We start from the raw sequence: 22,691 nt of genomic DNA, 5'->3' as shown, positions 1-22,691 counted from the left end.
ATTACAATAAAAGATTAATGAACTACTGGAGTGAAATAAATTCAAAATTAAATTTTATTATGATCCAATCTTGTCCATCAGGGGTCATTTACATTCGACATAAATAATTCCATCAGATGACATAAATGACGTAACACAATAATATAATATAGAGATATAATATATTATATGGTATATATGTAACATAATAGATGTCATTTGTATATTTGGAGCCTAGGCGAGATGAGATGTCTTACAATTAAAGAAAATTATGAGTTTTACATCAAGAGAACAAAGTTGAGGCTTTTCCAATGCTAAATTTGTCCAACAACGATGTTGGAATTGTATCTCTTCTCTTTTTTCTTTTCCTCTAACCAGACGCTGCCGCTATCAAATATGCAGCCTGATTAGTATATAAAAATGAAAAAGGGTAATCCAAGATTTGTGGGGGAGCTCGCTTCAATTCAAAATTTAAAAAATGATAATAATAAAATCGAATGTCTTAATATTTACTGCTCAGCAAGCACTTGACAAAGACGAATCTAATAAACATAAGTACAGAAAAAAGGGGGTTTTAGAGGTTGAAAAATATATGAGAGACCACGCTGATAAGCTGGAGATTACATTCGTCACCAAGCGGAACAGGTACGCACAATCGGAACTACTCGGCCATTTCCGCTACACTAGAAAACAATCTCGGATGCAGAAAGGAGAATTTCTTCCTGAAAAATTTGCCGGAATTGTAGTCATACGCGACTCAAAGTAATTCTATCCACCAGGTGGCGCTAAAGAATTTGGTTCGATATCACAAGAAATAAAGAACAATAACTCAGCCAAGAATTTTGGCGCGAAGCGATGAGCTAGGAAAAAAATGTAATGGTAACATTTCAACCAGTAAAACTGTAATTTTAGAATCGGATCGGTCAAAATTTCTGACAGATTCTTCCGCCTAGTGCATCTGAGGTTTTTCTGCGGTGTAACTAGAAAGGCCGTGGAGTTCCGATTGAAGGTACGCTGAGTTTTAAATGGAGGACAACCATTTATCTATCCTATCTCGCCCCTTTCTGTCATCGTCTCTTTTCCTAATTCATACGAAAGCTCGGTTGTACCTTAACTCCTATTATTATTATTATTATTATTATTATTATTATTATTATTATTGAATCTATAAAGTTCCTGATGTACGAATACATAAAGAAGGGTGTAAAAATAGCAGCAACATATACCAAAGTATCAAAATAGATGACAATCCCAAGTACATGACCGAAACAAGTCTTTCCTTACGAACAGTATCTCGATAATTTGGCGACCTGGTCCTTGCTCCCAGTTTTTAGTGGCGTCCGAGTTGCTCATTTAATTTTGTCGCTTTGTACGTACTATTTTGACTATTTTGTGTTCTTGATTGTGTGTGTCTGTTTTCGGTGTCTGGTCGTTGTCCCTGGATTACATATCTTTTTGATTTCTGCTAGAATCTTGGTTCCCTGGATTACTCTTACAGTTGTTTTTAATGTATGTATGCATCATACCATCATGTTAGTAGGAATCGATTATTAGGCATAGAACTATCAAATAGTTTACAAAAGACTAGAACGTAATGGGTAGAATTCGTCACAATTGACTTTCCATGAGCTATACATGTATCAATCAAAACGAATTACTACGGGGGGTTACTTAAACCAGAACAACGAGATCAAGATACGATGTCTTCAGCTAAGCCTTCGAAATATCCATAGCTAAAAATAAATGCCCAATCGCTCGGTGTGGTAGTGTTTAAATATTTCGAGTGATTGTACTTTAAACAGTAGATCACAGGCACTTGGGACCAGGGTTTTTTTTTAATTTTCCTCATTTCGTTTCCGTATTTGAGTTATTATGCGTGTTCTCTGACATGCCCGCTTGCTATTTATTGCTGTTTATACTATGCCTAGTTTTCATAGATGAAAACTAGGCATAGGATAAACAGCAGTTTTGTTAGAAAAAGGATAATCCGACAATCACTAAAACTTTTCCAATTTCTATTCTATCAGACCACGAATTCCTTTTGTCAATAATATTATAAAAAATTGCTTCTACGCAAACATAGGATAAATCTGTAGAGATCAGTGATACCCAGACCTCTTAACCTGTAGCGGTACCTCTTTCCCATGTACATGTAGGATGTTAATCTGTAGTAAATCTATATCATAGATCTGTAAGAAGTAGGATTGTGATCCGCTTAACCATGCACCTGTAAGTCTGTATATAGTACCTCTGTACCTCTTAACTGTAGGAAATAGTATGGTGATCTGTAGTAAATCGAATAGATGTTGTAAGAATACACTACTCATTGGAATGAGAATTAATCTTTAACGGATAGACGTTGTGAGAAGACATTTCTGATTGGAATGAGAACCAACCTTTATTGGATAGACGTTGAATGTAGACAGAAAAAGAGAGGTTGTAAGATGACACAGTAATCATTTGAAAGAGAACTGATTGAGGTTGTTTGTAGCTCTTATTGTTGCGTGCCCAGATCACGATACGGTTACCCCATAAAAAGAAGGTAATGATAATGAAAACTGAACAAAAAACTGGACTAAAACTAACCAAACACTAGTACATTGACTAATTTCATTTCACCCTTGTTGTTCCGACAACCATATCCCCCTTAACAAATTAATCGCTCCCCAAATGAACAATTTTAATTCAAAACGAGTAAACAGCTTTGATCAGTTCAACAATGTCAGATTTTTTTCTTTTCGCATTAGACAAAAAGTTAGAAAAACACTAGTTTTATTCCAGATAGTCTTCTATGCTAATTTCTCATTTTCAGACTTTGTATCGCGGTACTACACACACACACACACACACCAATACTGCTGATAAATAACATTTATATGGTTTACTATACTGGGATGGGGCATCGGCTCTCAGTAGAACATAAACGCAAAATATTTTAGGGGATTTCCCTACAGTGTACAAAAAGTAGGTTCTTCATGTAGAGGTACACTCTAATTCTAAACCGTTACTAGAGCAAGCTCACAAAATGAATAATCCCCGATTCAAGAGGAATTCCCTCAAGTTGAATTATCTCCATTTCGTGTTCCCCAACCATAACTTTATTCATTCATGCATGTCAACCTTCCTATGGAATTTCATCAAAATCCCTAAAAGGTTTAGTAGGATTTAAACTTACGAGGAAACCTTTAAGTGTGATTATCTCCCTTTCAAGTGCTCCAACTTCATGCGCACACTCCCATAAAATATCAAAAGTTGCTCTTACAAGGAATGTGAACAGACAGACAGACAGACAGGCAGACAGACGAAGTGCTTCCTATATATATCACCAAACTTTGTTTCCGGGAATACAATAAAGTAAACTTTGTTTGAATTAAAAGTAACAATAAGATACACTGGCTAAGCCTTTTATATGTAATGTTAGAATATTACAACATGATATTTACGTTACAAATAAGACCATTTGAATGAATCCGACCTTAAAGGACGTATATAACGATTACCAGATGATGTGGTACTAGAAATAAAACTACCGTTGTCACAGATCACAATCAAATCATAACTAATTGCACGGAATATATGTGTTTGTATTAGTCCTGGTGCACTATAACTACACAGGTGGGTTTATGTTTTAATATAGATCTTGGTTTGGTAGAAAATTCACAATCACTATCGTCACTGTGGCGACAACTACACTCTACGTGTTCTTTCGAGTCAACTGTTGGTGGAGATACACTTATTGTAACTTCACTTGGAATATTTTCAATGTCATTTTTAGATTCCTCACTAGAATGCAATTTCCTATGATCCTCAATAATTGTCACAGGGATGAATTCTGTTTTCTTAGCGAACTGTACATGATGATGGCTATCATCGTGATTCTCAGAAGGCATTGTAACTTGTTCTGTTGTGTTGTTTATTATAACATCTGAATTAGATTCCATCCTACTCCAGAAAACATTGCTGAATTATCATAGTAGTCTTGGCTAATATATATTTGTTTCTGAATAAGAAGGCTTTATAAATGTCTGACTAGACCGACACGTATTCTCTCTAGGTAGATTCTGTATAACTATCTAATGGCCAAGTGTAACGTGAATAAATAACGTGACTTGTCTTTGTTTTAGATATTGGAAAGATTGATTCGTTTAACATGAGTTGTTTACGTCCATAATGGTTATAATTTAAATGGTCTTGTGGACCGATGCCAGACCGAATTTTTACGTCTCCACAATAGTTCATTCAATTAACCTTACTGCTACCTTGACTAAAATATCTCGCCAAATAATCTCAAATGACATTGACCAAGGACTGTCTGAATTAAAGTGTTCCGTATCTTTAACTTGATCAAATAAAGATACAAAATAACAAAAAATATTTTTAAGTTACTATTATCACATATATCTAAAGACAAATACACTAAATAACAAACAACATTCCAATCTTACAAAATCACTGTTCAGATTTCATGATACACCAAAAATATATGCGATAATTATTATATTGAGCAATGTCTAGAACTATTTTGTTAAAGACGCAATAAAAAGATGAAGCTCAGTTCTAAAATTTCTCAGATTTGACAGAAGGCTGCATCGTAGACGACCACTTTAGAAACATCCAAAAATAATGTCACCCAAGTGACCCGACTGATACACTATCCCGTAACTGTCACTCGACAAAAGAACCGTAACTAATGATATACTTTCACTGTTACCAATGTAGAAGATATATAACTGGTTTGTAAAAAGTATTAAAAGAACAGTAAAACAGTTTCTCGGCGGTACAATTGCAGGAGGCCTCTTGTCAGCGATACAATTACAGGAGGTTCCTAATCTGCGGTATAATTTTAGGAGGCCCCTAGTCGGTGGTGCAACTGCAGAAGGCTCCTCGTTGGTGATACAACTGCAGAAGGCTCCTTGTCATAGGTCCATGTGCAGGAGGCTCATAATCGGTTGTACAACCGCATGAGGCTCCTTGTTGGTTGTTTAACAGCAGCAGCTGCATAGTCGATATTACAACTACAGAAGGCTCCTTGTCGGAGGTACAACTACAGAAGGCTCCTTGTCGGAGGTACAACTACAGAAGGCTCCTTGTCGGAGGTACAACTACAGAAGGCTCCTTGTCGGTGGTACAACTACAGAAGGCTGCTTGTCGGAGGTACAACTACAGAAGGCTCATTGTCGGTGGTACAACTACAGAAGGCTCCTTGTCGGAGGTACAATTACAGAAGGCTCCTTGTCGGTGGTACAACTACAGAAGGCTCCTTGTGGGTGGTACAACTACAGAAGGCTCCTTGTGGGTGGTACAACTACAGAAGGCTCATTGTCGGTGGTACAATCGCATGAAGCTCCATGTCAATGGTAAAACAACGGAATGCTCATTGTCGATGATACAACTACAGAATGCTCCTTGTCGGTGGTACAAACGCAGGAAGCTCCTTGTCGATGTTAAAACTACAGAATGCTCTTTGTCGGTGTTAAAAATGCATGAGGCTCTTTGTCGTTGGTACGACTGCAAAAGTCATATAATCGGTGGTACAACTACATGAGGCTCCTGGTCGGTGGTTTAACAGCAGCAGCTACCTAGTCGCTGGTACAACTACAGAAGGCTCATTGTCGGCGGTACAACTACAGAAGGCTCATTGTCGGCGGTACAACTACAGAAGGGTCATTGTCGGCGGTACAACTACAGGAGGCTCCTAGTCGGCGGTACAACTACAGGAGGCTCCTAGTCGGCGGTACAACTACATGAGGCTCCTGGTCGGTGGTTTAACAGCAGCAGCTTCTTAGTCGCTGGTATAACTACAGAAGGCTCATTGTCGGTGCTACAACTGTGGGAGGCTCCTCTTCGGTGATACAACTGCATGAGGTTCCTAGTAGTGGTGCAACTGCATGAAGCTACTTGTTTGGGGTTTCTACAGAAGATGACGTTCATAGACTATCATTATTTTATATCTGGCAATGTTATAGGGTGGATGACTACAATAACTTTATATCTGGCAATGCCATAGGGTGGATGACTACAATAACTTTATATCTGGCAATGTTATAGGGTGGATGACTACAATAACTTTATATCCGACTATCTTACTGGGAAGATGACTATAACAATCTAACAATGCTACCAGGCAGATGAATATAGTGGCTAGATCGGGCAATGTCAATAGGGATATGACTAAAACTACTTTATATCCGACAATGTTACTGGGGATATGACTAAAACTACTTTATATCCGACAATGTTACTGGGGATATGACTAAAACTACTTTATATCCGACAATGTTACAGGGGATATGACTAAAACTACTTTATATCCGACAATGTTACAGGGGATATGACTAAAACTACTTTATATCCGACAATGTTACTGGGGATATGACTAAAACTACACTGCTGCTGCTGTTCATTGACACTTCCAATGAACAAAACATCTAAGTGTTGTTGGATACTAATTAACTTCTACGTGACGGAATCATACAGACTGAATTTCCCCATTAGATGTGCATTATTAACCTTTTATACATCTAATATAAACGTAATCCCAGATTAAAGTCTTGCAATATTAAAAGGCGGTGGTGATTAATTCCAAAAGAATATAAATTTTCGATAATTATCGATAGGAAATCTTTAGAATCAGAATGTATGGAATGAACTTACAAATGCTTTAAATTACAACTTAAATCATGTACTTTATAGGTATGATAATGCACGTTACGTTTACATGATACAGTAACGATTAATCATTGTACATGCATGTGAAATTAAACCTGGTTAATGTATCTAATTTTCTTACGATGAGTGTCAAAGGGTCGATCTACGGAAAATTCAGTTAAAATGAGGGGGTGATCAATAACTTTAGCGAAGTAGACGTTATAAAATTTTCTCCAATGGATTTTTTTCTCGAAAAAAAAACATGCGGAAAACTCATAGCTGTTCAGTTCAGCAAGTTGCTTTTCAATGAGAAAAAAAACAACAAAATTGGCACAATCTAAAATAGGAATCACTATACGCATAGGTAATTGAAAAATATCTACTCCTACCCCCCCCCCACCAAATTCTTATGTCATGCATGCACAGAATTATATGGTCTCAATTAAATGTATAAATCGAAATGGAAAATATAACAGACAAATCGTGACAGACAGAGGCCGGAAATTCCTGATTTGGGACAAGTACAAAAAAAAAAAGAAAAAAAAAGCGGCGGGGTTAAAGTACTTTGGCGTGATCACAACCCTCCCCATTCTAAAATTGTCCACGGTGGAAAAAACAAAACACAATTAAACATACCTAAAAATCAATTAAAAAAGGTCCGAGTCCGTTGTAAAAATAGAAAAATAGAAACTGATTTTACATTACACAAATGAACAAAGGACTACTAGCATTTAACTGGTATATACCAGCTCCAGACCCAACCGTATTTTCCAACAATAGGGGGACCCTCCACTGTACACTCCTAACATATATGAACATTTATGAGATACATTTCCAAACACGATATCAAGTCTATAGTAGACCTTCAAGTTGATCTTGGCAATAAATATATTGATTAGATTCCTAATAATATTTCTCTTACTGTACACTTTTTTGTTTATTTATTAGTACTATACATTATACAGTATATAAATACTAATACCAACAGTTATATAAACATGGTTGTTATTTAAGAGATTAAATTATAGTGGCATGTTATCTAATATTTAAATTAATTAATCAACAACAATATTTCAATGTTATCTATAGATGGCATTGTTCATACAAGACTGACTGACTGAAGGCTTTATATCCCAGACTTGGTTCAGCTCATTCGTTATTGATTGCACTTTTAACATATCACATGAAAATACCGTGCAACCAAAAAGGAAAAATAAGAAAATATCAGGAAATAAGTTTGAAGTAAAAAAAATCTATGTTCAAATTACATCAGAGCTGCTTAAACACATAAATGAACCTTTGAAGTTTATACAACAACGAACATTAAATAAACTACTCACTTTAATGTTTGTTCAAATATAACATACAATGAATTGTGTTCAAAGATAGAAAAAAAACTGGACCATTAGAATTATAAATAATGTAGTAAAATGTGAGACAATGTGACAAGGTTCAGACATTATTCTATAACGAGAGAGTCATGGTAAAAACATTATTCTACAGGGACAAAGTGTTGGGAAAAGACATTATTCTATGATGACTAAGTTTTTGGTAAAGACATTGTTCTATAATGACGAAGTTTTTGGTAAAACATTATTCTACAGGGACAAAGTTGTTGGTAAAGACATTATTCTACAGGGACAAAGTTGTTGGTAAAGACATTATTCTACAGGGACAAAGTTTTTGGTAAAGACATTATTCTATGATGACTAAGTTTTTGGTAAAGACATTATTCTACAGGGACACAGTTGTTGGTAAAAACATTATTCTACAGAGACAAAGTTTTTGGTAAAGACATTATTCTATAATGAATAAGTTTTCGGTAAAAACATTATTCTACAGGGACAAAGTTTTTGGTAAAGACATTATTCTATGATGACTAAGTTTTTGGTAAAGACATTATTCTACAGGGACAAAGTTGTTGGTAAAAACATTATTCTACAGGGATAAAGTGTTGGAAAAGACATTATTCTATGATATCTAAGTTTTTGGTAAAGTACAGAGACAAAGTTGTTGGTAAAGACATTATTCTACAGAGACGCAGTGTTGGAAAAGATATTATTCTGTAAAGAAAAAGTGTTAGGAAAGACATTATTCTATAGCTCTGTAGGTCTCTTGTCCTGGTCCCTGTATTCCTTGTTCATTAAACCTGAAAGATAGCACTGTAGGACTATTGTCCTTCCCCCTGCTTTTCATGTTTATTCAGTCTGGATGTCAGCACTGTAGGTCTCGTGCCCCGATCCCAGCATCCCTTGTTTATTCAACCTGGATGTTAGTTCTGTAGTTCTCTTAGGACTCTTGTCCCTGCATTCCTTGATAATTTAGCCTGGATGTTAGCACTGTAGGTCTCTTGCCCCGACCCCTGCATTTATTATTTATTCTACCTGGATGTTAGCACTGTAGGTCTCTTGTCCTGATCCCTGAATTTATTGTTTATTCTACCTGGATGTTAGCACTGTAGATATCTTGTCCTGATCCCTGCATTTATTGTTTATTCTACCTGGATGTTAGCACTATAGGTCCTTGTCTTGATCCTGCATTCCTTGTTAATTTAGCACTGTAGATCTCTTGTCCCAACCCCTGCATTTATTGTTTATTCTACCTGGATGTTAGCACTGTAGGTTTCTTGTTCCGACCCCTGCACAGATTCACGCTTGATCTTATTTACTAAATTTCTTTGTACTCTATAGTTTTCCCACGACTTAGAGTCTCTTTTGCTTAAATACATTATGAATCATTCTTTTCTTAAATACAGCTTGCCGCAATTTGCGGTTCATGAAAGGAGCTGGTACATGCTTATTATATACATCCATGAAATTGTTATTAAAATCCCTCATATGCTTCATTTATATTCCTATAATCTAAATTGTGTACATCTGACTGCTCTAGGTCTCTTAAAAAATGCTCACTATCAAAATTTTTGAAACTTCTATAAAATTTACTAGTTTTCACTTTAGGTGGAAATTCTACTTTGAATTGAAAGGCAATTAGATTGTGGACATCACTAATGCCTGTTCCTAAATTACATGTATTACTACAATTTTTAGGTCTATTTGTAAGAATAACATCTACCAAACTTGGGGTTGTCCCCCTTTACAAAAACATGTAGGTTCTTTAATAAGGTTTGTAAGATCAAAAAATCAAATGGGTCCTTCAGTGGTGAAGTCTTTTCTATGTTTAGAATATCGCAGTTCAAATCTCCAAGTATCATGAAATTATCATAGTTACAAGTAATTTTATCCATGTATTTTGTAAAGTCATTGGAGAAAACACTATCACTCATTGACGGTGGCTTATATGCACCACTAATATACCATTTTCTGTTGTTAATAATAAGTTCTATACCTATTGACTCTATTTGTTCAAATTAAAGGTGTTTCTTTCTGTCATCAGCAATGTCTGATCTTAGATACACAGCCACTCCTCCACCATTGGGATTTCGGTCAGCTCTCCACAAGGTTAGATTCCGGTTTTAAAATTGTTCCTGCTCCGTTCCGTTCCAAAAGTAACAAGCTCCGCCTACTCTCTATTTCGGTACAAAACAGGGTCTCTCATGGAAAATGATCGAAACTTCAATAAAAAAATGTAATTTGGTATCAGCATACAGGGAAATGATTCCGGAATCGAACTAGGTCGATGTGACATGCACAATTTCAACTTGAAAGTCGTTACAAGCGGTTGAAGGGCGGTACTCCGCGGTACCGCAGAATCTCCAACTTCTTGTATGGCACATCGTTCTGGCCCCAACCCGACACATCAATATCCAAATAAAAAAGAGGACGGAAGCAGGGTCAGAGAAAATTCGGCATATCAATATCCAAATAAAAAAGACGAGGGTTGTAGTGTCAGAGGAAATTCGGACTAAACCCTGTTCCAGAAGCCTAATTGTAAGAAGTCTAGCGCGATACAAAAAGTCTGCGTAGTTACGACAAGCTCTGGCATATGAATTGTGATATGAAAACTCCATACGCAGGTGCTTGAAGGAATGTTGCTACAGATGAAAGGAAAGTTGACAATTCTGAATGGAAAGTCATCACGTTTGTCGTAAAATTCGGTCATGTTTCCCTTTGCTATCGATCTCTTGAGTGTAGATCAAGATACGAGACCTACTTCACAATATCTGTAGTATCCTTTACCTCAAGTTCTTTGGGGTAGATGCGATGTATCAAATCCCCGAAACTAGGATTGTTAAACGATAGTACGTCATCAATATAGCGGAAACTGAGATTAAAAGATCGAGCTAAACTATGATCTTTCTTTCGGATCAGATCAGCTATAAAGTCAGCCTCATAAGAGTGAAGGAATAGATCAGCAAGTAGAGGAGCACAATTTATTCCCATTGAAATACCGATCGTTTGTTGAAAAACACGTCCACCACAAAGGACAAATATGTTGTCGATTAAAAGTTCAACCATTTTGAAAACATATTCTTCTGTATATTTGGAGATGATTTGAAAGTATGAGAAATCTCTACCAAGAGCTAAATATTTGTATCCAGGTTATTTGTATTATTGTCTGTTTGACCCCTTGTAACTAGACTAGAAATCTGTCCAAATCACATTAAATCTGCTGATAAAATTGTTTACCAGAATTAGACAAGGAACGCAATAAAAAAGTAATAATCAATACTAGTACATGGGTATAAATAAAACACCTATTCTGGCATCGACATATCCGATCACCCGAGGAGACTAAAACTAGCTGGGGACTACTGAAATTTTGAGTAGAAATAGTCCGCGGGACTAGTAAATATTCAGTATTGAAATGACTTTTAACTGCGTCTCATTGTCATGTGAATCTTATTATTGTAGCCGTCAGACAGAAATGAACTTCTGGAACGTGTTTCTTTCACCTACGGTTAAAATATAGAATGTTTTGTGTGACTGTTTTAGGAATCGTGATTGGTCGGTTTTGTTGTTAGTTGTGATCAGTACGATGTTGACAGCAGCGGGGTAGGGGTATAACGTAACTTTTATGAAAAATGTTCGTGCTTTTAAGAGTAATGTCCTCATAATACATTCGACGTCTTTGAATTTGAGGTCATAAATTAAGTTTCCAAAAGATTTAACAATTTGTACATACAATAAGAAGACTATAACTAATTGACAGTGTTCTCTGTTTGACACACACACACAGTCTGACTCTGCCGTGTTGACTTATGTCTTCTTGATTTTCAGGGGACTACTAAAAATTGTGTATCTACTAGTCCTTGGACTACTGCCAGAAAAAAAAACAGGTGTCAATCCATCCTACTTTTTATCTTTTTTTGGAGCTTTTTCCTAAGATGATATGGGCCACAAACTCCAAATTTAATAGGAATCTTCTTTTAGTTCTTAGTAAAATTACATCAAAATTTCATAACGATTGGTCAACCACATCTAATTAACAAACAGAAAAATAACAATTGCTCAACCACAACTAAAATTATCACAAAGAAACATACAACTGGTCAACAACAACTAAAATTATTGCCGGGAGACATAACAATTGGTCAACCACAACTAAAATTATTGCCGGGAGACATAACAATTTGTCAACCACAACGAAAACTATCGCACGAAACATAACAATTGGTTAACAACAACTAAAATTAACAATAACAAACATAACGATTGGTTAATAAAACTAAAATTACTGCACAGAAACATAACGATTGGTCAACAACAACTAAAATTAACAAACACAAACATAACGATTGGTTCATAAAACTAAAATTATTGCACGGAAACTTAAAAATTGGTCAAAAACAACTAAAACTATCACACAGAAACTTAACAATTGCTCAATCACAATTAAAATTACCGCACAGAAACATAACAATTGCTCAACAACAACTAAAATTATTGCCAGGAGACATAATAATTGGTCAACAACTACTTTAATTATTGCCAGGAGACATAATAATTGGTCAACAACTACTAAAATTATTGCATGGAAACTTAACAATTGGTCAACCACAGCTTAAATTATCGCACAGAAACATAACAGTTGGTCAACCACAACGAAAACTATCACACTATGGTAACTGTGTCTACAGAAATCTCCAACAAGCATTTAGATGTAACTTCTCCAATGATTTTTCATGGTAACTGAGTTTACATGAATCTCAAACCATCATTTAGATGTAATTTCTCTAATGATTTTTCATGGTAACTGAGTTTACAGGAATCTCAAACCATCATTTAGATGTAATTTCTCTAATGATTTTTTTCATGGTAACTGAGTTTACAGGAATCTCAAACGAGCATTTAGATGTAATTTCTTCAATGATTTTTTTCATGGTAACTGAGTTTACAGGAATCTCGAAGAGTAACCAAGGGAACCAAGGTTATAGCTGTAATCAAAAGAATGTAATCCAGGGACAAAGACCAGACATGGAAAACAGACATACACAACAAAGAACATAAAGTAACTAAAATCATACATACAAAGTAACAAAAGTAAATGAGCAACTCAAACAAGCATTTAGATGTAATTATCTCCTATGATTTTTTCAATATATGGCTTTGTTTACAGGAATCTCAAACAAACAATTTTTCTGTACAGAGTATCACCAACTTAATGACAGACCAATGTCAAGAGTTCACTTTATACAACTGTTGAATCTTACCAATATATTTGACATATATTTCATACCTAACATGTTTTTTTCTTGTAATACTTCAAAGCTATCATAAAAAAACAAACAACTCTTTTAAAATCTTTGAAAAATGGATACCCAATCTACCACCAAATAGATAATTGATACATAACCGAAAGTCTTATTATGGTTAAATTGCACACCAAGTGTTTAACCATTTCTATGAAGGATTATGGGGTGACTATACTTAATTACTCCTAGACATAAAAAAAAAACCAAACTGTTTTACACTCACATCTTAAATTATTTCAAACCAACAATGAAACGTTTGCTTCAGTTTACACTTCTTTACACAAGATAAATAAAATGTATGCATCTGCCATTACCATTATATATTTGTCAGCACACAATTATCTTCAACATGTATATAAACACTATGATAACCTAAAGTTAGAACTTATAATAGAAAATGGCTATGTTTGATAGGTAGATTTTATGTTAAATATTTGTCAAATTTGTCCATAAATGGAGGTGCACATCTTCAACATGTATATCAACACTGTGCAAAGTTTGAATAATAATGCTTAAATACTTTTGCAGTTGCCCATTACATAAAGTAGATACATCCTAAGTGTAAACAATGGATGGAATCATGCTGTTATTAGACCTGCTTCAACCATTGGTGATGAATGTCAAAATGAAACATCATTCAAACCAATTATACAGTTTTCCTCTCTTTCATCTTTGATGAAAACAACACAATAGATTCCAATACTTCCTTTAGCGTCAAATCTATAAGCCCTTTTAATGTCATAATTTTTCCGTTCTTGGTGTCACAGGAAAACAACAGAAAGATTTAAAGTTAATCATCCCTCATACAGTTTTTCTCTGTTCTTCATGAGATCTGTGATGGAATGTAAACGATACAGAGGATTCCCATGCTCCCTTTAGTATTAGGTCTATAAGCCCTTTTTTATCAGCACAATGGTACCACTGGGTAAGATCTGAGTTACAATCACTGCCATCTGGTGGGCACCGTACTTGTATATTGTTTACACATCTCCGACATTTTATCCTAAAAATAAAATGTATACATATTCAAATTATTTCAGCCACTTGTAGTGATCAGAATGTCCTTCCAAATGTTTATATTTTGTACCCTAAGTTCCTCCTTAACAATAGTCATTTTTCATAGTCCCCATTTTGACTTAATTTTTTAAAAATTTAAAGCAGAGGGAAGTAACTCTCCAACCTGACTGACTGGTTTACTGTACAATCAGAGCAACAGACAGCAGTAGACTTCAAATTTAAATATTTGATTTATTGAAGCTGTGGTAAGCACTTGGATACTTTTAAATAACTTATTTAAAACCATTCAGATACTTTCCAAGGTAAAAATAGTACAAATGTATAAGTTTTAAAGAAAAATGTTTACTGTTCTTCGTTTCCCCAAAGAGACCACAAACCAGGTTGTTGTGTGTTGGTGAGTTACATGTTAAAAAAGGCTTGCATTCTGTAAAAATTAAAAAGGAACATTGGATTGATTTCTACGAATGTTTACTGATTATTAGATAATTCTAATGTGCACTCATTACTTTGGTTTTTCTTAATGACATGGACTTGGCCATTTTGTCAGATTGATGGTAGGGGGTACCTTAATGTACAATCCTTCTTAACCACTATAAGAAATTTAATGACACTTTCTAGAATGACTACTAAGTAATGCCATTGTACACCTGCTTATTTTATATGAAAAATTTGGCAACTGATATTGATGTAATTTTATTGGGAATGTATTATTTTTATTTAAAGTCATTAAGTTGCCTTCATCTACTTCTCATCAAGGAGCTATGTGTAGAGTTGGCTATTTTCATACTTGTTACCATTTTATAATAGAATATCTTTGTTCTTCAAGTTATAAAAAAATTCCTGTCTAAAACAGGATTTAATCTAATACAACACACAAGATAACTTAAAGTTCATGTAAAGGGAGATAACACAAACATTTTTACAACTTTTTTTATTTTCATATATCACAAAATAGATGTGATGACACCACAAAAATGTGCCAATCTGGACTGCCTTCCAGTACAATTTTTCTAAGTTAAACGGGTATTACTCTATCAATAATCAACAAACTTGAACTAAAACAAACTGTGTAACTAATCAGTATAAACCTGCATCACAAATATCAGTACAATATTCAAAGGCATTTTTATTAATACTACTTCCATTAGAATTCATTTGTTAACATTTGTCCATTTTGGATATTTTTCCACAATTTTTGCAAAATTTACTATATTTACATCATGATACTTTGTTGCATTAAATGATATTGCCCTAGTGTGAATTGTTTTGGCGGAACCCCTTTGTGACTCCTGTTGCCAAGCTGCATTAATGCTTCTGGACTTTTACCACATCATATGGCAGAACAGGACATGCTTACCTTTCAAGAGTTTCTGATATCACTTGAATTTTGTGGGAGTTCATATTGTTAATGCTTTATCTATTTGTGTGACACCTTGTTTTTCTTAACTTCAGTTTTTTGTAACTATATAACACAATTATTATTGTTTTACTTATGACTGTGTATAAAACTACCATGATCATGAAAGAAACATTATCATAACAATGTACAATGTATTTCCAACCATATGGATAATAAAGGATGTTGGAATATCCTTACCAATAAATGTGAGATAAGTTGTAAACAGCAAAAATTGTATAGAAGTGACCGAGAGTATCATTGACTTGTATAGGAGATACCAAGGGTATCGTTGACTTGTATGTATTGGAGTGACCGTATCGTTGACTTGTTTAGAAGTGACTGAGAGTATCGTTGACTCGTATAGAAGTGACTGAGAGTATCGTTGACCTTTATGTTTATGAACTTGAAGAATTACTGATGGTGAAATAAAAACTTACTTATCATGTGTATCGCTGATTGTGGTTTCATTTAAACGGAATAAATCCCGTAACTCATCTCTACTGAAATGTTTCTCCACATCCTCTTCCTTGTCAACAACACAACTACTAAGTGCCTTTTTATGAGCTTGTCTTTGGAAGATTTTCTCTTCAATTGTTCCAGTCTGAAATACAAAGCAGCTTTCTAAGGGTCTTAGGACAAAATGAAATTAAAGTATTTCATGATCCAAGTGTTGTCTGCAAGCACAGTTTAAACTTGTTTTCAAAAACATGATGCTCTAAAGAGCTTGAATTGCTAAGCTGGAGAATTGAAATCATTTAGTCTATCATTTCATCAATCACCATATTTATATCATACCTGCTACCCAGCCATTTGAGAAACACAAAAATCATTTAATATATGGAGCATTTATGTTATCATTCCTATAAAGCAATGAGGTTTTAGAGGAGTTCATATTCAAAGCATCAAAAAAAGCAAAAAGAACAATAACTCCAACAAGGGTCAACAGATTAATCTCCACTAAAATATATCCATGGTTAGATGACATCATGCTGAATATGTTAACCTTAGGCAAAATTTGTCTAAACCAAACGTTTTTGAAAAATTTACAAAACTGCTGTTTGACCCCTATCGTCTTTATTCAGCCATGTTTGTAAACAGATCAAATCCTCACAACAGTTGATTGAACAATACTTTAAAGAAACATGTTTACAAAGTTGAGTAAGAATCTGTTTTATGGTTTCAGAGATGTAATTTTACCAATAGTAGAATTTGTCTAAACCTAAACGCTTGCATTAATTTAAAAAAAAAAAAACAGTTGTTTCCATCCCCTTCAGTTTATATTAGTAACACTGATTATGTATGTAAATGGACCAAAAATCCACACTTCAGTTCTAGGATACCCTAATTAACATTTATACCAATTCTTAGTTCTAATTGATCCAGTAGACTCAGATTTTTGTAAAATTGTTAACAACAATGGACAGTGTGGTGTGGTCCATGAGACCAGGTAAGATAAAAAGGGGTAAAAATAAACAAGCTCACAAAATCAAGAAAACCTCACTTAAAATTGACTCAAATATTAATCTTTTAAATCGAATTATCTACTTCGGAGTAATCAAACTGTATTTATATTTCTTCATGCACATTTATATATGATCCCCAACTTTCCTACAAAATTTCATAAAAATCCCTGGTGCAGTTTAGAAGGAGTATGTGAGCAGACGGACAGGCAAACACAGGAAGTGTTCCTAAATATCACAAAAAGCAGTAAGACTTATTTCATTTAAAAAAAAAAAAACCAAAAAACCTTCCCTGCCTGTAAAATTGAAAAAAAAGCATCTGCAACTCAATCAGAGCAATTTTCCTATGGTAGCCACTTATAGTGGAGTTAAATTCTAATATTAATGAATAATGTGACTACACTTAAAGGATAACAAATACATTTAAGCTACAGTTAAAGTCAATATCTATGACATCCCTTAATGAAATGTTTTCAATCATAGTTTTAACAAGATATGATTATGATCTGAAGGATCATGAAAGGCTCCCAAAATTGGCCTCATCTGTGACTCCAAACAGTCTAACAAACTCAAAATTTTGATTCAGTGTACTATTCTCACACTAAAAAATTAATTTTCTCCTAGTCGCAGCATTTTGAATTTTTGTTAGAACATCCATATATGGTCAAAATCACCTCTTTTATTTTATGACACATTCAGATATTTTGTAACAGACTAGTATGTCATGAAATAATACATATTCCAATATTTATCTTTAAATGACTACAAAATTTTTTTATTTTTTTTTAAAGTTAATTCTCAATCTGAGCATGTAACTGACCAACACAAACTTCCCAGTGCAATAAAATGACTGACATGGGCTGCCAAAATTTCCGTTTTTAGTTTTGGTGCACATCTACATATGCTGGTCTATTTTTGTGTCAAGTTTAGTTTCAATCCATTCAGCCATTTCTGCACGACAAGACGGAGGTTAGAAGAAAGAAGAATTTTAAAACAGAAGTAAAAACAATAAGTTCCCTAACTTTGTTGGAGGATTATAATAATAACAAGTGGTTATTATGACAGGAAGGATCATGAAGGGCTCCCAAAACCCGCCATGTCAGTGATCCCCAAACAGTCTTGAAAAATCTAAATTTTGATTCACCATGTCATTTTCACCTCTCAAAACAAATTTCAATCAAATAAGAGCGTTTTGAAGTTTTGGCAGGAAAAACTGTTTGCCAAGGCAACAGAAATGTTCGAATCTGAATGAAACCTCAAAATTGGGACTCAGCATTTTAAAGTTGACCTTAAAACCAAGTTTTATCCAAATCAAAGCAATTTGAATTTTTGGCAAAAAAACTTGGTCGCCATGGCAACAACTTTTTAATCATCTCGAAACCTCTAAATTTGGACTTGGCATGTCATTTTTACCATGAAAGTTCAGCCAAATTAGAGCATTTTGAAATTTTGGCAGGGAAATAAGTTGCCATGGCAAAGGGCATCTTATTGTTTCCGATTTTTTTTGCATAATCTTGTTCCTGATGTCAAACTCTATCACTGTACCAAATTTTAAGTTCCTGACCTCCCAGGTTTCTGAGATACAGCAATGTCCTATATTTTGACCTTTGCCCCTTTTTTGCCGCCATTTCAAAATGGTTGCCTTTTTTTTTTTTTTTTTTTTTTTGAATTTTCCACAAACTTTGTTTTGTGCAAGCTAGCATTAATTTTCTTTAAAAAATTGCCATTTCTTCAAATTTAGATGAATTGAGATATTTTAGGCTATGATCCAGCAACATACCAACACCAATAATTTTCATTCAAATTTGGCAAATTGTCACAAATTATTGTTAGCTTACACTGCACTAGATATTAAGGCTACAGCATATTTGCATTCCCAACAAAAATCTGTTCTGGTAAATCTGTACATTGCATTAAAATTTGATGTTTACACTTCTGTTGTTAGCAAAATATGACTGTATTAACATGTTTTGTGAAGGAAGGAAACATGCATATATGTAGAATACTGTATAAAGAAGCATTAAGAACAGTTTTCAGGAACATAATCATTGCATTAATAACATCTCGACAATAAATGTCCAAGATTTTGACTTAAGCAGAACCTTAAAGAATCTCTGTGAGCATGCCCACAATTCCTCTGCACTAAATACAGTGAAAGTACTATTTTTCGTGGGTTACCAATTTCCATGGTGTTCGTGGGTAGGCCAAACCACAAAATTTGGTTCCAAAGGAAAAGGAGATTTCCATTGATGTGTATAATGAAAACCTCAAAACCATGAATTTGTGTTTCTTCCCTAATACATGAAAATTAGTATCCATATATTAAAGAACTTTCACGGTATGCTTTCTTCAGAAAAATAAGGTTTTTACCATATAAGAGCACCCACTTTACATATTTCTCTGACAAAAAAGATAGAAAGGGAAAGCCATGCAATCTAGCCAAAGAAAGATTAACAAAAGGCCATCAATTGGTTTTCTTCTAGATACAGTCATACAGAGGTGTGAGAAACCTACAGCTATAAGTCTGTATATGTAACACTGTTTTTTCTGGCCATCTCTCCAACATCTGGCCATGGCCTGCTCATCATTGGCAGGGTTCCAGTCTGGATCAAACATAACTAAGCGATTGGCACCAATCAAATTCAATCCACATCCACCTGCTTTACTGCTCAACATGAAGATAAACTCAGGGCACTAAAAACAAAACAGCATATCATACAGATAGTGAAGATAAACTCAGGGCACTAAAAACAAAACAGCATATCATACAGATAGTGAAGATAAACTCAGGGCACTGAAAACAAAACAGCATATTATACAGATAGTGAGATAGTGAAGATAAAATCAGGGCACTGAAAACAAAACAGCATATTATACAGATAGTGAGATAGTGAAGATAAACTCAGGGCACTGAAAACATAACAGCATTTTATACAGATATCGAAGATATACTCAGGGCACTGAAAACATAACAGCATTTTAAACAGATAGTGAGGATAAACTAAGGGTACTGAAAACAAAACAGCATATTATACAGATAGTGAGATAGTGAAGATAAACTCAGGGCATAGAAAACAAAAAAGCATATTATACAGATAGTGAGATAGTGAAGATAAACTCAGGGCACTGAAAACAAAACAGCATATTATACAGATAGTGAGATAGTGAAGATAAACTCAGGGCATTGAAAACAAAACAGCATTTTATACAAATAGTGAAGATAAACTCAGGGCATTGAAAATAGCATTTTATACAGATAGTGAAAAAGCAAACAATGACACATTAGGGTCTTTTGGTCTGTTTGAAATTAAAAAAAAATAATTACAATATACAAAAAGATATCATTGACATGCAAGCCAATTTCAATTATGACTATAAAACAAAGCTTATTGTAGTTAGTAAAAAAATAGACAAACTGTCAGCAATGCTCACTAAATCTTTACCCCCTGCTCCCCCAAAAGAATATGACCATTTACACAGAAATCTTAATTGTAGGTTAGGTACAGAACAAAAAAGAAGATTTTTAGGGATTAATAGTGTCATTGAAGTTCTGATACTGTTTACCCTAGTTGGGTCATTGTCTCCTTGACATATTATAGAAATACATTATTGTTATAATCAAAGGTGCTATAAATATGTAACCTTTGAAGTGTTTAAGGTTCAGTGAATGTCCTCAGTGTCTTCATGGTTTCTTGCTAATATTAGAAATTTTATATAAATTAAATATTATGTTATATAAAGCAGTAATCAGTATACAGAAACATCTTATAAGCTCATCTAATCACTGTATCACTAAACATCTTATCATTCCTTCCAATGGGTGCTCAGAAATCTGTGATAGAAAATTTCCCTGTACTGCACATGTAAAAAGTCACTCAGAAAACAGGAAGTAGATGACCTAGAAAGCTGGAAAGGGAAGACACTGTGTAAATCATCATGCTTAAGAAAGTCACTCAGAAAACAGGAAGTAGATGACCTAGAGAGCTGGAAAGGGAAGACACTGTGTAAATCATCATGCTTAAGAAAGTCACTCAGAAAACAGGAAGTAGATGACCTAGAGAGCTGGAAAGGGAAGACACTGTGTAAATCATCATGCTTAAGAAAGTCACTCAGAAAACAGGAAGTAGATGACCTAGAGAGCTGGAAAGGGAAGACACTGTGTAAATCATCATGCTTAAGAAAGTCACTCAGAAAACAGGAAGTAGATGACCTAGAGAGCTGGAAAGGGAAGACACTGTGTAAATCATCATGCTTAAGAAAGTCACTCAGAAAACAGGAAGTAGATGACCTAGAAAGCTGGAAAGGGAAGACACTGTGTAAATCATCATGCTTAAGAAAGTCACTCAGAAAACAGGAAGTAGATGACCTAGAAAGCTGGAAAGGGAAGACACTGTGTAAATCATCATGCTTAAGAAAGTCACTCAGAAAACAAGAAGTAGATGACCTAGAGAGCTGGAAAGGGAAGACACTGTGTAAATCATCATGCTTAAGAAAGTCACTCAGAAAACAGGAAGTAGATGACCTAGAGAGCTGGAAAGGGAAGACACTGTGTAAATCATCATGCTTAAGAAAGTCACTCAGAAAACAGGAAGTAGATGACCTAGAAAGCTGGAAAGGGAAGACACTGTGTAAATCATCATGCTTAAGCCATATACAAAAAATCTAATCATTCCTTCCAATTAGTGCTGAGATATCAGTGATGGAAAATTTCATAATACAGCACATGTAAAAATTCTAAGTCGCTAGGAAAACAAGAAACAGATGACCTACAAAGCTGGAAAGGGGAAACACAATATAAGACACCATGCTTAACTTATTTAAAAAGCATCTTATCATTCTTAGCAAGTCACCATGGGTAAGCCATATACCAAATATCTAGTCATTCCCCACCCAGGAGCCAAGAAATCTTTGATGGAAATATTTATTACAGACAAAATGACCGGCGGACCTTTCATGATGATGACCTCACTATATACCCCCACTTTTCAAGCAGGGGGTATAAAAAGATTTAGTTAAACACCATTTTCATGCATAAGAGGTTTTCATTGATAAGATTTTACTCTTTACAATAGGCATGCTTTTGAATGGGAACTAAGGACCCATCTCCCAGAAATCACTAGGTTACATGACCGGACTTACAAGCCCTTAGCCAGCACTCCACAGTTTAGTTTAGTTTCGCACTTTTGGCTAGGGATGAAAAATGACATAAATGGAAACCGGTGGTTGCTATAGTGATTAAAAATGAAGAATCTATTGTTGATAAAACATTTTCTGAAAAAAAAGGGGACTTTTAAAAGTATTTTTCAATGTTTTATATATTTTCAATGTTGAAGGGGCTTTTTTTCAATGACAATTTGACTTTATTGTGAAAGTGAAAGCAAGTCAATTTTTTACCATGCTAAATTTAATAAGTGGATTACAAAGTGAAATAGCTCAAAATCTAACCGGCGATGCCCATATGAGGAAGGGGTTTTTGAAGGGAAAAGTTTGAACAGTTTCAGGGATTGAAATAAAAATTTCAGATATTTTGCGGGAA

The 22,691-nt window shown here is 34.6% G+C and overlaps 1 protein-coding gene across 6 annotated transcripts in view; it reads right to left on the bottom strand.

The window, feature by feature from the left end:
• Positions 1-13,488: 13,488 nt before the first annotated feature.
• The window catches only part of LOC148630275 (DNA repair and recombination protein RAD54-like), a 44,867-nt gene continuing 35,664 nt past the window's right edge, over positions 13,489-22,691 (bottom strand). For 4 of the 6 annotated variants that reach the window (XM_088564597.1, XM_088564594.1, XM_088564596.1 and 1 more), the window contains exons 19-21: positions 19,670-19,849; positions 16,133-16,296; positions 13,489-14,282 (exon numbers count right to left, since the gene is read on the bottom strand). In XM_088564597.1, coding sequence (XP_088420723.1) covers positions 14,081-14,282; positions 16,133-16,296; positions 19,670-19,849 — 546 coding nt within the window. In that variant the 3' untranslated portion in view covers positions 13,489-14,080. Of the gene's footprint in view, positions 14,283-16,132; positions 16,297-19,669; positions 19,850-20,227; positions 20,390-22,691 lie in introns of those variants that run through there. The other 2 variants (XM_088564595.1, XM_088564598.1) reach the window with 2 other exon arrangements.

Source organism: Perna viridis, chromosome 1 (genome assembly GCF_037379345.1).
Source record: "Perna viridis isolate PV_CMFRI_1.1 ecotype Kerala chromosome 1, ASM3737934v1, whole genome shotgun sequence".
NCBI lineage: Eukaryota > Metazoa > Mollusca > Bivalvia > Mytilida > Mytilidae > Perna > Perna viridis.
This window is presented reverse-complemented; position numbering and strand designations above follow the sequence as displayed.